The 14,787-nt window shown below is 40.0% G+C and overlaps 1 protein-coding gene across 2 annotated transcripts in view; it reads right to left on the bottom strand.

Annotated features, from left to right (window-relative positions):
• dok6 (docking protein 6) overlaps positions 1 to 13,591 on the bottom strand; it is a 50,913-nt gene extending 37,322 nt beyond the window's left edge. For both annotated transcript variants that reach the window (XM_030757081.1, XM_030757082.1), the window contains exon 1: positions 13,399 to 13,591. In XM_030757081.1, the coding sequence (XP_030612941.1) occupies positions 13,399 to 13,464 (66 nt within the window). In that variant the 5' untranslated portion in view covers positions 13,465 to 13,591. The remainder of the gene's footprint in view (positions 1 to 13,398) is intronic.
• Positions 13,592 to 14,787: the final 1,196 nt, after the last annotated feature.

The following is a 14,787-nucleotide window of genomic DNA, read 5'->3' as shown; positions in this document are numbered from 1 at the left end:
AAGATAAGCAGTGGGGAAATGTTTCTGTGGTGTAAACAGGGTGACGCATTGCTTGTGTCAAGTGGATTCATGGAGACAAGGAAACTAAACACTGTTTTATTAAGAAAGCAGATAATAAAGACTTACACTGTAATCATAACACTATAATCTACCAGTACAGTTTTACAATATTGCTTTCTTCACTGCAGTAAAGTTATGCTATCGTATATCTTAACCACTATTGATTTCAATGTGACACTGAGGTTGGCAGACACTGTTGGCTACAGCGTTCAAGGCAGTGCTGGACTTGCATGCATATGTAATACATTTTTTACACTGGGCCAATTTTGCTTTAAGTCATCATTATGACTATTGCCTGCTCTTTAAACCATCCCTCATCCAGACCTCTTTATGTATTACAGCTTAAGTCAGCAATCCTCTCCACACACACACACACACACACACACACACACACACACACACACACACACACACACACTGCAATTTCCATTTAATCCATGTACAAGGCTGGAGCTTTCACAGACAATAACACACAGACAAAGAAGAATCTGACTGTGGGCCTCACCGACAAGCCTACTTAGGCCATCGCAAACACAGAAGCAGTGACCAAAAATACAGTGCAGTGTTATTTTCGTTATAACACGAGAATAAGTTGTCCACCACTATGTATCCAGTAGCCAGGCTGAATGTTAAACTGAGCTAAATCCATAAACGAAAGAGGGCATGGGCTGAATGCACAAAAAGCACAAAGCTCTACTGAGGTCTTGATGTAATGTAGGCAAAGCCTTATTTTCCACTTCAGTATGTTGGTCCTCGCGTTGCCGCCAGCATCCAGACCAGCAAAATTAGCATCTAGGCCAACAGGTGAGGGGCTGTTACAAATACAGTGCCTCAGAAGTGACCGACTACTCGCTGTGGGAAGGGGATATAAAGTGAAAGGATGAAAGGAGCTTTTTTCCCACAACCATGATCCAACTCTACCAATTGAGCTTAATTACCATTAGCTGACCACTTGATTATCATATCAATAAAGACTGTGAAATCGAATGAGGCACAGACCACTGTGCAGCGTTCCAGCAAATATTTGCATGTTTAGCGGGATATTACGAAACGCCAAGTGTTTTCCAGGACACTTTGTGCGAGCGTTTTTGTTATTTGAATTTCATCAGAAGCCCTAAAAGCAGTAATCCTCATGCACTGGTGCAGTCATTCCCCCCATGAGGATTAATTCTAAAGAGGTACTCGCTCACTGATGTTCAGGCTGCTTCTCTGATATGGTTAGCTGGGGAAGCAGCGAGCTCTGTGTCTCCAACAACCGTTTCCTCACAACCAGAAAGCAGAGATTTGTGTTGCTGGAACTAACTTGACTCAGCCACATTTTGGTCTGCAAATCAAAGAGGACACTGGGGGAATAAACGCACGCGTGTGTGCGAGAGAGGAAAATGCGGACTTTTATGTCAAAGAACGGGGTCCGATGGAGTTTGTCATATTGTTTTTGTCTCATTTCCTCCCAAAGAACACACTCCCTTGGAATAAGTGGGCTGCGATTCAGTGTCACTCTGTGTCTCAGCATGAAATCATTGAGGAATGCAATTATCACTTTGCCCAACAGACATTTCTCTGAAATGAAAGAGAACAATTGGGAACATAAGAGGTGGGGTGGGGAGCGTATGTGTATAAACAGGGAGGCGATGTAACGCCAGCTAATGTGCACCCTAGTCCCTGCTCTGAACTTTAAACTTACTTTTGTTAAATGAGTTAAATCCTAATCGGCCAGCATACATCGTGGGTCAAAAGTTTGACACATTAACTTCTCTTTCTTCCTTTTATTTTATATTTCACTCTAAATTTGGTCCAATAACCACATGTTTTCTATGGTTTTATGACTCTTAAGAGCCATTATTTCCTCCATTATGACCTTTAAATGATCCACTCAAAGTGCTACTGCCAAGGCTACTATTGTGTGCTCCATTTCCCTTGGCAGTCCTTATCCAAAATTCATTCCCTGAACAATAATTCTTGCGGAAATATTAAAAGCTGTTTAATAGAAAGGGGATCAGATTGCCTTGGCCTACACTTGAGGTCATTTTGGCTCATTAGAATGGGAGTGCAAAATTTTAAAAGCAGGCTGCTTTTGTAGGTACGGCGAGTAAGGCAGTCGTAGCATTTTATGCCAAGCTGGGCAGGTACCAAACTGTCACCACAGTGCTCAGCGAGAGGTAAACTGTCACCTCCTTACTATTAAAAGAACTCCCCTGAGAAAGAAAGAGGGAGGGAAGGAGAGTGGAGTGTACAAACTCGGCTGCAAATAAACGGGGGGGAAAAAAAAGAAGCTTCTACACTTCTTGGGTGACAAGAGCTGCTTCCTTTTCCCCTCCATTTACATGACACTAAGGTCAAGGCTGTTTGAACAATGCATTAATAATAGAGCACCTAGCAATTAGTGCCACATATTTAAAAAAAAAAATGCATTCAGTCGACAGAACAGGAAATTTTTCATTATTCAACAAGGCTGTTTGCCTGCTTTTGAAGCAAAACAGGTGTAATATTTAAATATTTATTTAACAACTCCATAATAATGTTTACCTATGTGCCACAGTGATTAAATTAAGAACACAGAAACAAAGACAAGCCCTTTAACACACACACACACACACACACACACACACACACAGGCAGCTGAGGCTATCTTTGGCTGTACACTGTACTGAATGTGCTTGGCAAGCAGGCTGATGAAAGGTAACTGCAGGAGAAGAACTCATTATAGATTGTGATTCAAACATAAAAGGTAGCTGGGTCTCTTTTCTTTTCCAAGAATAACTTCATCTGATTCTCTTTTACAACTGTACACACAAATGTCACTTTTTTTGTTTAAACAACTCATCTCAGTCGATTGGATTTGATACAATTTTTCTGGATCACAAAACTGAATTTGGCAACACTTTCAGAGGGATGACTGATGACAGAGAATCTCTGATTTTTAGCGCGACAGAGAAAGAAAATTAAACGGCAGCTACAGCAGTAAAGAAAAAAAAATCTCTGGATACTAGCCATTTACACACTGCCACGTGAAATCACCCATGCATCTACACATACTGTATGCGAATACACGCAAACAAAATGCCCACATGCTCAGTGCGCACATGCACAGACACACAAACTGAAAGTAAGCTTAGCTGCAGAGCTGCGCCCTGAGGGCTGGTCTGTTGATTAATGAGGGGAGGAAGGTAAGAAGAGGAGGATGAAGCAGAAGTGTTAATGGAGCTATGACAGATTCCTCTAGGCCTGTTGTTTTATAGGCGAGTCTCCAGTGTATCTGTACAATGTAGCAAAAAGCTACTACAGAAGACTGCGAAGTCCCACTCTGACAGCGGAGGTGAAATATGTAGATCAAATACACTTGGATATGGAGCAACATACTATAACCGTTATTTAAGGAATGCATTTATCTGTGAGCACATTATTAGAATATTATGGATCTTATTTTCAGCCACAAGATACAGATTCAGGTCTGAAGTAGAATTCATTTCACTGCCTACGAGAACTAGGGTTTCTTGTAAAACACTTCTGAGATATACTCTGGGTTAAATGACAGCACTCTGAATGATTCTCCAGGAACATCCAATCTGTTCATGACTGGAGGCAGTTTGGAGGAAAATCTCAATAAAGTGCTATTCTTTATTGAGATTTTCCCCAAAAGTATTCACTTGAAAGAAAGATGTGATCTAAAATAATATATTATGGCTAAAATAGAATATACTAAGAAGAGATGGGTACAACCTACCTTTAAGCTAAGGAAAAGATAGATAGGTAATCAGTTTTACTGGTTTATATTGGACAGAAACAGGCCCACAAAGCATAACAAAAAGCAAATCAGAAAAAAATTAAAGTCTGTATGTATCTAACTGTGTTAGCTTTTCTTGGTTGAAGATTTTAATATTGAATTGCCTTGTTTAAATGGTCTTTGCACAGCAAATTGCCAAATTCTGACCTTGCCATCTGAATATTGCAACACAAATCGAGACTCATCCGACCAGGTAACATTTTTACAATCTTCTACTGTCTGTAGAAGATAGTAGAAGATAGTAGAGCCCACTTGTAGAATCCATGTGAATTGCTGCAGAGTTTCCTGCTCTTAGTTGACAGGAGTGGCACCTGATGTGGTCTTCTGCTGCTTTAGCCCATCTGCTTCAAAGGTCTGCCACAGTGGCTATAAGGAGTGGTTATTTGAGTTACTGTTGCCTTCCCATCAGCTCAACACAGCATTTGTAACCAAAGAACTGCCGCTCACTGGATATTTTCTGTTCTTTGCAACATTCTCTATAAACCCAAGAGATGAAATACTGAAATACTCAGACCAGCCCATCTGGCACCAATAACCATGCCACATTTAAAGTCACTTAAATCACCTTTCTTCCCCATTCTGATGCTCAGTTTGAACTTCAGCATTTCATCTTGACTGTGTGTGCATGTCTAAATGCACTGATTAGCTGCCAGGTGATTGGTTGATCAGATATTTGCCTTTACAAACAGCTGAATAGGTGTATAGAGAAAAATATTTCAGTGTGGGATAAAGTGCAACACAGACTGCCCAACAGACAATCTGACATCACAGAGAGAGGAAAAACAAATTGAAGCAGCAGAAAAAACAGTGTTGATATAATGGATATTTTTTTTTTTTTAACAATAAACCTTTTTTGATGGTAGTAATCATTCTAGTGGTTTTAATGATTGCTAACTATTAATAGCATTTGTCCCCTTCCATGACAAAAACCTCTTTTGATAATTACGAACAACTGGAATCAATAATGTGAAAAATGTTTAAGTGAGGTCTGGGCAGAGATTTATTCATGAAAGTGACTATATAATAGAGGCACATTTTTCACCATGACTAATGATTGTTGAGCTGTTGTTCCCATATCTTGTTAGAGACACAATTCATCAGGGCCAATAAGAGGTGGCAATTTGTCTTCAGGGTTTATCTGATGGAGGAAGCTCATGAAAACCAAAGGAAATGAACACACAACATATAGCTCTGCATATCTGTGAGGTAATGCACTGAGTCCAAAGAGATCCATCACAAAAAAGAGGAGCTAAAAGTAGGCTACATGCACCCACGAGGCACAAATAAAATCATAAACAAAACTAGTCATATTAAAAATCCTCCGTCTTCTTCGGCTCCAACTTCCTTTGGCAATCAGAGCGATGGGGTGCAGAATGCAGCTAATTTTGGCCACTGAATGTAAGAAATGACTGATCTGCTAATTGATATATCCTGACTTCACTGCACAACCTCAGCCACATTTATCCATGTTGTTTGGAAGTCTCAATTGCTGCAAGTCTAACACAGCTGACAGTGTATTTTCTACGCTCCACTGACAAGTACAGTTCCTGGGATGAAAAATCTCCTGACATCCACCATTCTGGACAGCCTGTCATTGTTAATAGTGAGTGCATGGAAGTGGCAAGATCCTATCTTAAATGGCTGTGCCATCTTGGACAATAGACACATTGTTCTCCACTCCCTTGCTTCTGCTTTGGTGGGTGCTTGTGTGCCAATAAGGGGAGGGGGACATACCCACACACCATCACAATACATGCTTTCCACATAAAGGCCACTGGATACTGGACACAAATACACACTTGTAAATCAAAAACAGCTGAGACAGAGAAAGGAGGGATGGTGATAACAGTTAATGGAGGGAGCGACTATACGCTGAGATGGGAAGAGAGTCCAGAGAAGTACTTAAAGAGTAATAACTCTTCCCTTTTTTAATATTTAGTGTTTGGAAAGACAAAAATCTGCTTTATTTGTGTTGTTAGTGTCTTTATCACTGTGCACTGGAAGCTACAAGCAAAACATTTGTTGCTGTTTACCAAACATATGAGGTTTAGCATCACAGAAGTAATATTATTCCAATCATTTACTGTGTCAAACACACACACACACACACACACACACACACACACACACACACACACACACACACACACACACACACACACACACACACACACACACACATTCCCAAATGTGGTTGTGTGCCTTCACCAACCAGTTTAAATCAATATCTGTCCAGAGTCATCTATGTAATTTAATATGCTTAAATTAGTGCCACTAATTCATGACCCAACCAAAAGTGAAATATGATCATAATCTACTCTTGAGTTGTGGCACTGAATGATGGCCAGAACATTAAGTTGACATCTTGGACATCATTTTATCCAGTCAGACCATTTTAAGAAATATTGCTGTAGTAAGAATATAAATTCTTGAGTCATGACCAAAAACTTGTTTCATCAGGTCCAACACGATCTTAACCTACTCAGAATTAGTTCATTGTTGAGACCAAGTAAACAGTTGTGCCAAATTTAGAAAAGAAATTCCCATGAGGCATTTCAGATGTGCTGAATGCATGAGAAGAGGATGGATGGAAAACCTTATGAACGCAACACCTTCAACCACAGCTCTTGATAGAAAAACAGGCATAAAAATGGTCAAAACAGCAGCTTGTGACATGCAAAAAGGTGAAACTCGAGAATGTTTGTCATGTTTTGTTTGGAAAAAAAAGTTGATTTTGTTGGACTAAACAATTAAATGCCTAATCACTTCAGCTCTGAATGGATTTTCCGTGTTTTTCAGCCTTCGTTTCTTGCCCAAAAGTAAATCCGGATGGATTCACGAATGTTACATTTATCTCATGAGTAAGCATTCATGATTGGTGTCAAACCCCTGAGCCGGTGCGGCTGATGGAAGTATTACTCCATGTAATGTCATACGTTCGGTCATAACAAATTATTCCTCTGTGCCAGTTCCTAACAAATCTTTCGATTCTGTTTCTGTCAAACACTGAAATCTCTCTAATTCCTCACGACACCCAAGGTGGTGAAAATCCAAGACGCACTGAGCTCCGGCAGTTCCTTTTTTTAAAGTCCTTAAATCACAAAGGGTTATGTGCAACAAAACAAACTACATGTACGCACAAGACTGCAAAATGGCTCACTCATAAAAAACTAATTTTAAGACCTCAAATCACTTCTGCAAATCTTTGAACAGGACTGTATTCATCTTTTTGCAAATGATATCCTTGTGCTAGGATGATGAATAACTTAAGCTCTCCGTCTGCAGCCCAGATTATTGGTTTACTGATTATTTGTTTATATTCAGACTTTTTGGCTGATTGTTTTTTCACTCCTCCTCATTCTGGACCAGACATAATGCATTTTTAATGTGTTTTCTGCTTTGACATTTAATGCTGTGGTTCGACCAAGGCGCTCTCAAAAACGCACTTAGATGGCATTAGAGCTGTCCCTCTCTGCTTTATCACTGCAACTGTGACTTGCATAAGCAGCATAGTAAATATATTATTTGTATTTTAAAGATCTAAGTTAGTTTGTGGAGTTCACTTTTTATTTGTGCTTAAATTTAAAGGTGAAAGTTGACCAATTGTGCAGTCTAGGACAATGAAGGTACGCTCACTGATTTTAATTTCCAACAGCACTCTTAATCTTGGGAATTTATTCCAGCTCACTGAAATGAATATGTGTAATGTGAATGGGGTCATTTGTTGTCACATACCCACAGAGAATTATAACTCTCTTATGCTCTCAGGTCAGTGCAGCTTAATATTGTCTTCCAGCTAACCGTTTCGCCTAGGCAGTGGTATGTTCCTTCAATATGTGCGGCCACTTTAGCATGCAGTCATGTGATCCAGTGCTAACAAAAAACATTAAGTTTATATAAAAATATATATTTTTTTTTTATTTCCCCGAGTTGAGAAGCAATAGTATCTAAGTGAGAAGCAGTCTGCATCCTCTTAAAGTATTACCGACCTACCTTTGAGCTTCTTCTTCTTCTTCAGCTTCTTTGAAGTGTCAAAACATGTTTGTGAATACAGAGACTGGCAGACAAACTCACCTCCAGCAAACTTAAATTGACCGTTTTTGCTAAGACTCAAAGAAAAGTTGGACACAAGTGGAGGAGGAAAAAAAATATTCAGCAGCTGACCTTTTCTATTTACCGCAGTGTTCCCAAGCCTGGGAAACATGTACTGTACCTGGACAGACTGACACACAAATTACTCAAAGGTCACATTATTCAACCTTTCAAGAGAAGTCCATCCCACTGATAGCATCAGCCGTTTTCGCTGAAAGGAAACAAAGAAACCTGTTTTGATGACAGAAATATCACTGCTGCTGTTTCTTAGACGCTGCCAGATTGTGTTTTTCTCTGCACGGAGACACTTAACTTGTTTCTGGCTCTTGTAAGCATTTAGTTTGTTTTCATGTCATCAAAAAAAAAAAAAAAAATACTGTATGGTACAAAGCCACAGGATTAAAATTAATTGAGAATCCACACACTGTTCTCTGGCAGCAGATTGTTTACTTGTTTGTCGGGTGCATGTGTGTGCCAATTCAATGCTGAACCAAGCCAGTTTGTGTGTGTGTGTGTGTGTGTGTGTGTGTGTGTGTGTGTGTGTGTGTGTGTGTGTGTGTGTGTGTGTGTGTGTGTGTGTGTGTGTGTGTGTGTGTGTGTTTGCCTTTGCACTGTGTCAGGGGGAATGGCCGGTTGGGGTTATGGAGGGTGCAGCTCGGGGTGATGAATAGGATGCTTTTGTGCTCGGGCCCCACAGCTGTCTACAAACCACTGAAGGAGAGAAAGGTGAGAAAGAAAGGGGATAAGGTAAGAGAGATAGCCAAATAAAGAGGAAGAAAAGAGCAAGAGAGATAAAATAGTGCAGAGGAGATGAGAGCGTCACTGCTCCGCGTGGGGAGTACAGGTGAGATACAGGGAGGCGAGAGGTGAGAGAATGGGTTTAGAGGTGAGGGAGAGGGGGGGAAATGTGAGAAAGGAAAGGAAAGAGAGACTACTTGTGCATTCAAGAACACTGCACCGTTGTCTCTTCAGCCAACACAGAGACAAAGAAGGCGGCTCATGTAGGAAATCGTTGACATTCATGTGTATGTACAAAAAAAAAAATGTCTTCAAAAAATAAGAAAAAAAAAATGAGAGAAAGCAGTACATATATTTGACCTCATGGCCTCGACCTTCACACATGATGGGGTTTGGAAATGAGCCAATCATAGTGAGTGATGCTGATGAGTTCAGCCAAAGCTGTTGGTGTTGCTGTGGCCACTTTAACACATATCACATAAGGAGAACCACTGGACTGCTTCTAATAAAAAATAAAAAGTATAATACATTTTAAATGGCACTGCATTACAATAGAGGCCGATGTGGGAGGACTAGAAGGTCAACTGTGATGCAAAGTCTTGATATGTGATATTTCAGAGACCTTTAAAGCACTTAAAACATTAAATAACCATCACATGAGAAGGAAAACACCCAGAACCTTTCTGACCTAAGACTTATAGCAGAGCAGAGACAGTTCATGCAAAATTCAGCTGCTGTGACACGTAGGGCTCAATATATTTTCAGGGCCGAGGATCAAAAATTGTCAAAAACTTGCATCAAGTGTCTGTTCAGAGTTTTCCTTATTCTTTGATCAAACAGTTTCTTATTTATATCCACTTTTATATTTGACTGTAGCAGCATTCTTGAGAGGGTGCCTCACTAATGTTCATACAACCCCAATTCCAAAAAACTTGGGACGCTGAGTAAAATGTAAATAAAAACAGAATGCAATGATTTGCAAATACCATAAACTAAATATTCACAATAGAACATATATCAGATGTTTAAAGTGAGACATTTTACTATTTCATGAAAAATATTAGCTCATTTTGAATTTGATGGCTGCAACACATCTCAAAAAGGTTGGCACGGGGGCAACAAAAAGCTGGAAAAGTAAAAAAGAAACAGTTGGAGGAACATTTTGCAACTAATTAGGTTAATTGGCAACAGGTCAGTAACATGACTGCTATAAAAAGAGCATCTTATTATAGAGGCAAAATTTCTCAGAAGTGAAGATAGGCAGAGGTTCACCAGTCTGCAAAAAAACTGCATCTGCAAATTGAGGAATAATTTCAGAATACTGTTCCTCAATGTAAAATTGTGAAGACTTTGAATATCTCATCATCTACAGTATATAATATCGTTAAGAGAGTCCAAGAATCTGGAGAAATCTCTGTACACAATGGACAAGGCTGAAAATCAATATTGGATGTCTGATCTCAGGGCCTTCAGGCAGCACTGCATTAAAAAAACAGGCATAATTCTGTCATGGAAATCACTGCATGGGCTCAGGAACACTTCCAGAAATTATCATCTGTGAACACAGTTCACTGTGACATCCACAACTGCAGATTAAAGCTTCATCCAAAGGCATATGTGAACATGAACCAGAAACACCAGCATCTTCTCTGGGCCAAAGCTCATTTAAAAGGGACTGAGAAAGCCGTTATGTTGCTGGACAAATCAAAATTTGAAATTCTTTTGGGAAAACATGGACGACATGTCCTCTGGACTAAAGATGAGAGGGACCATCCAGCTTGTGATCAGCGCTCAGTTCAAAAGCTTCCATCTCTGATGGCATTAGTACCCATGGAACTGGCAAGCTCTCACATCTGGAAAGCCACCATCAGTGCTGAAAGGTATATGCAGATTTTACAGCAACATATGCATATTTTTCCCAAGACAAAGACAAACTACATAATGCAGCTACTACAACAGATGGCTTCATAGTAGAAGAGTCCGGGTGCTGAGCTGGCCTGTCTGCAGTCCAGACCTTTCACCAACTGAAAACATTTGACACATAATGGAAGACCTGGGACTGTTGAGCAACTAGAATCCCATATCAGACAAGAATGGGGCAACATTGCTCTCCCAAAAAAGTCCCAACAACTGGTCTCCTCAGTTCCCAAACTGCTATTAAAAGAAGAGGGGATGCTACACAGTGGTAAACAGATGTGCTGTTGCCATTAAATTCAAAATGAGCTAATATTTTTCATGAAATGGTACATTTTATCAATTTAAAGATCTTTTAAGATGCTTTCTATGCTCTATTGTGAATAAATCATGAGATTATGAGATTTGCAAATCACTGCATTACGTTTTTATTTACATTTTACACAGTGTCCCAACTTTTTGGGCAGTTGGGGTTGTACATTTAACATTTAAGAATATACTTTAATAAGATTAAAAACTGTCTTGGTGATAACTAAATATGGCTAAAATGCACCACTCCCAGTTTGTCACATTTATGAACAGATTTATGAATGGTCTTATGATAATAAGTAGAACATTTCTTCATTTTGGACAGTTTGTTCAAATCAGACCTAGAAGGCATTGCATGCTCTGGTAAGATGCAGCAGCCATTTCTTTTTTTTTCACTATTTTTTACAAAATGATTGTTGGAGAAATTGTGGACATAACTGAATGAATTTTGGTAAAGAAAAAAAAACATTTTGGAAAAATGTAAAAAACTGAGATTGAAATTCTTATTACTTCAAATATCTGCAAGAAAACTCGAGCTGTGTATCACTGGACTGAAATGAGGTGAATCTTTGGTCGGATGTCTATACATTATATCCATTATGTAGTTTTGCCTGCATTTTATTGATGAGGAATCCTAAGAAGCAAAGAGGTCAGTGCATCTCCCTGTCCATGTCACTGGAAATAAGTGTATTCAGATACCCTGGCTCTCTGTACAACATGTGCCTTGTGTGTTCTCTTTTGCATCCATAAATATTATTGAGCTGTTGAGTCATCAATAATGGAAAAAATTAAAACAAAATAAATTAAGGTTCATATGATCTGTGGTTTATGTTAAAAAGAGGCTGCAAAACAACACTTTTCAGATTCTAGCCAACTGTGAACTATTCCCATTTACCTAGAGGTGTGTCTTTCCGGTCATGTGTATCTCAGTCATATTTTGATTTTCATCTCTCTCAAAATCCTCCCAAAAACACTTGAAATTATGCCACAGGAAAAAGAGGAATTGCCTATGTATCAGTGCCTGTTGATTCAGGCATGCAGATGCCTGATCCTGCTCGGTCTTGTTGTTTTGTTCTGCCTGATTCCGAGAGAGAATTGTCCTGGAATAACTAACCCTAGCGTGGACAGATAAATACATTCCGTCTTCCCACACTGGGTTCCTCTGAGGCGATCGCAGCATGACTTTTCTATGATGAAACAGCAGCAAGCAGTGGAGGGCTGAGGGAGTGGGCGAGCAGGACACAAACTGCTTTTCTCCACAACCAGCAGGATGAGATGCGGAGCCGGCAGCAGTATGGCATCCATACCACAAGCTCGGCCAACACAGCATGCGTCCTCACACTTGCTTTGCAAAGTCATAGGCTATCCACATTTTCTGACCACGTTTGACTAATAGCATATGCAGGAAATAAACAAACTGAGTCAACTGAACTGTGTATGAGCAAGCAGCTTTGCATGTTAACAAGAAATGTCTTGCACCTTCATTTGTTTTGTGCAGCTCATAAAGGTTTGTCTCCCTCAACAACGGTTACTCTCAAAGAGTAATCAAAGAGATCCTGAACAGCAGCAAACAATAGCAGAATAGTGTTGATGAAGCCAGGTGATGATGTGGGGAGGCAGACATCATTAGCCCCCATCATCACACTTCATCAGAGTACAGGGAGTGTGCCCGCTCTGTTAGCGTAATGAGCTGGAAGTATGAACAAAAGCAGATGGCTTTATGAGTCAGACAATAAGACACTCATAATTGAAGCTATATCATTCATTTCAATTTAACCAGTCAAGCCATTTTTCTCCTTGCTGTATCTCAATGGAAATCCTTAATCAATGCACTGAGGAGCTGCCATCATAATGAATCAGGTGCACTTCAATGAGACTTTTCAATTCTGGGAATAATTCATGAAGGCTGAAAGAGAGGTAAAGTACAGCGCAGGCTGTGCTGAATGATAAAGGTATGAGCAATCTCACAATCACAGTGTTCATTTTCACCATACATCATCTATAAAGGGACTTACACACAGGAATTTCTGCCATATCACTTCTACAGTCAGTTTATGTAATTTTTTAACTATAACTCTTGATGGGTTTTTTTTTACCTTGTACATTCATAAGACTAGCTGCAGCCTAACATCCTCGAAGAAAACTAAGTTATGACTGAAAACAACGAAGGGTGAGCTTCACAACCACTCGCACGACGCCAGCTGTCAATCATGCAGACTTTCCCATCACCTCCAAAGTATTTGTGCACAAAGCACCGAATGAAACTTAGTCGCTGCTAGACTTGCTCTAATCTGTTTTCCCTCTTGAAGAGCTCACAGCAGGACAGTTTGCCCGTGGAGCAATTAAAGCCTCTTTCTTAATCCAGCTGCCCTTGACTGCAAACAACTAGAGCTCCTATTCCTTCCCTCCTTCCTTCCTCCTCCTTCTCCTCCTCCTCCTACACCACCTCCTCCTTCTATTTCTCCTCCGCCGCGCTAGACAGCAAGTGCAACAGTACTCACCCCCAGTTTCTTACTCCGTATCCTCACGTATCCCTGCTTCACTATATCGTTGAAGTTAGAAGCCATAGTGAGAAGGAAGCGGACAGCTTCCTATCCGAAAGGAGGAAAAAAAATAAAATAAAAATAAAGTAGCCTTTTTGTTTTTTTGAGTAGCGGAATCTTTTTACTTGAGGCTCGGTCCGTGTGACATCCAGCAGGAGGAGAGCGAGAGGTGGGCAACCTGCTCCAGTGTCAGCCAGTATGACGCTCGGGCTGGCCGGCTTCAGCGGCGCGATCCATCCGGGAGAGGAGGGAGATACCATTCGTCAGCTGATTCACTTCAGCCGAAGAGGAGAGCAGAGGCGCGCTTCCTGGACCACACCACTCCGCACCGGAGACGGGAGGGGGGGATATGTGCTTGGTTAGGGGGGGGTATTAAAAGTCACTAGTCCACGTTATTCAAAAAATCCCCTTCCTCTCCTTTCCCTTTTGCAAAAAACCCACTTAGAGGGAGACATACCTACAGTGATTAATATCCCCAAAGGTTCATTGGAAACTATAATGCTGTCTACTGGATTAGTTGGCATTAGTCCAAAATGATGGACTCTATTTCCTCCATTAGTCTCTTTTATCAGGACCAAGCTCAATCAGAATATTGTGCTCATTTTATTGAAGCTCAATAAAATAATGGCTATCCTTTGATAAGCAACATTATGTTTAAGTAAAATAGCACATCCTTCACCTTACAAATAAAAGGCTAAATATAGTCCTATGATGTCATTTAATTTATGGCTGAATTGTTGTAATATATATGTAATAAAATTATATTAATTTAAAATAATTGTAGGCTATATATTTTTAATGCCAGTTAATGATAATGATGGTTGAAATACCAATGCCACCTTCCTGATGAAAACTGGTTGTGGTACTGGGCCAAAAACTGTACACTGATGTGATCAGTCGTCAACACATCTTCTTCAAGTACACAAACTGGTATAACCCAGAGCCTGTTATTTTATTTATTTATTTTACTTTTTAAACTGCGTACAGTTTTTTACATCTAAATTTTATTTCTTGTGTGGCATGGTGAACTTATTACCTCGGACTCTTAGAGACTGCAATATCAGCGCTTGGGAATGCTCTCACGCATGTCAAGTCAATTACTGGAGCTCAGTAGGCTAAATGAAAGAAGTTTAGAGGAATCAATGAGGTGGGTTTTTTGTTGTTGTTGTTGTTGTTCAGATTGACGTTGGACTAACTTTCTTTGCATGAGTAAATCTGTGTGTGTGTGTGTGTGTGTGTGTGTGTGTGTGTGTGTGTGTGTGTGTGTGTGTGTGTGTGTGTGTGTGTGTGTGTGTGTGTGTGTGTGTGTGTGTGTGTATGATGCATTGGGCTGTTTTGATTTTGTTT

This window comes from Archocentrus centrarchus, chromosome 20 (genome assembly GCF_007364275.1).
Source record: "Archocentrus centrarchus isolate MPI-CPG fArcCen1 chromosome 20, fArcCen1, whole genome shotgun sequence".
Taxonomy (NCBI): domain Eukaryota; kingdom Metazoa; phylum Chordata; class Actinopteri; order Cichliformes; family Cichlidae; genus Archocentrus; species Archocentrus centrarchus.
The sequence above is the reverse complement of the archived record's forward strand: the minus strand, read 5'-3'. Positions and strand labels throughout refer to the sequence as shown.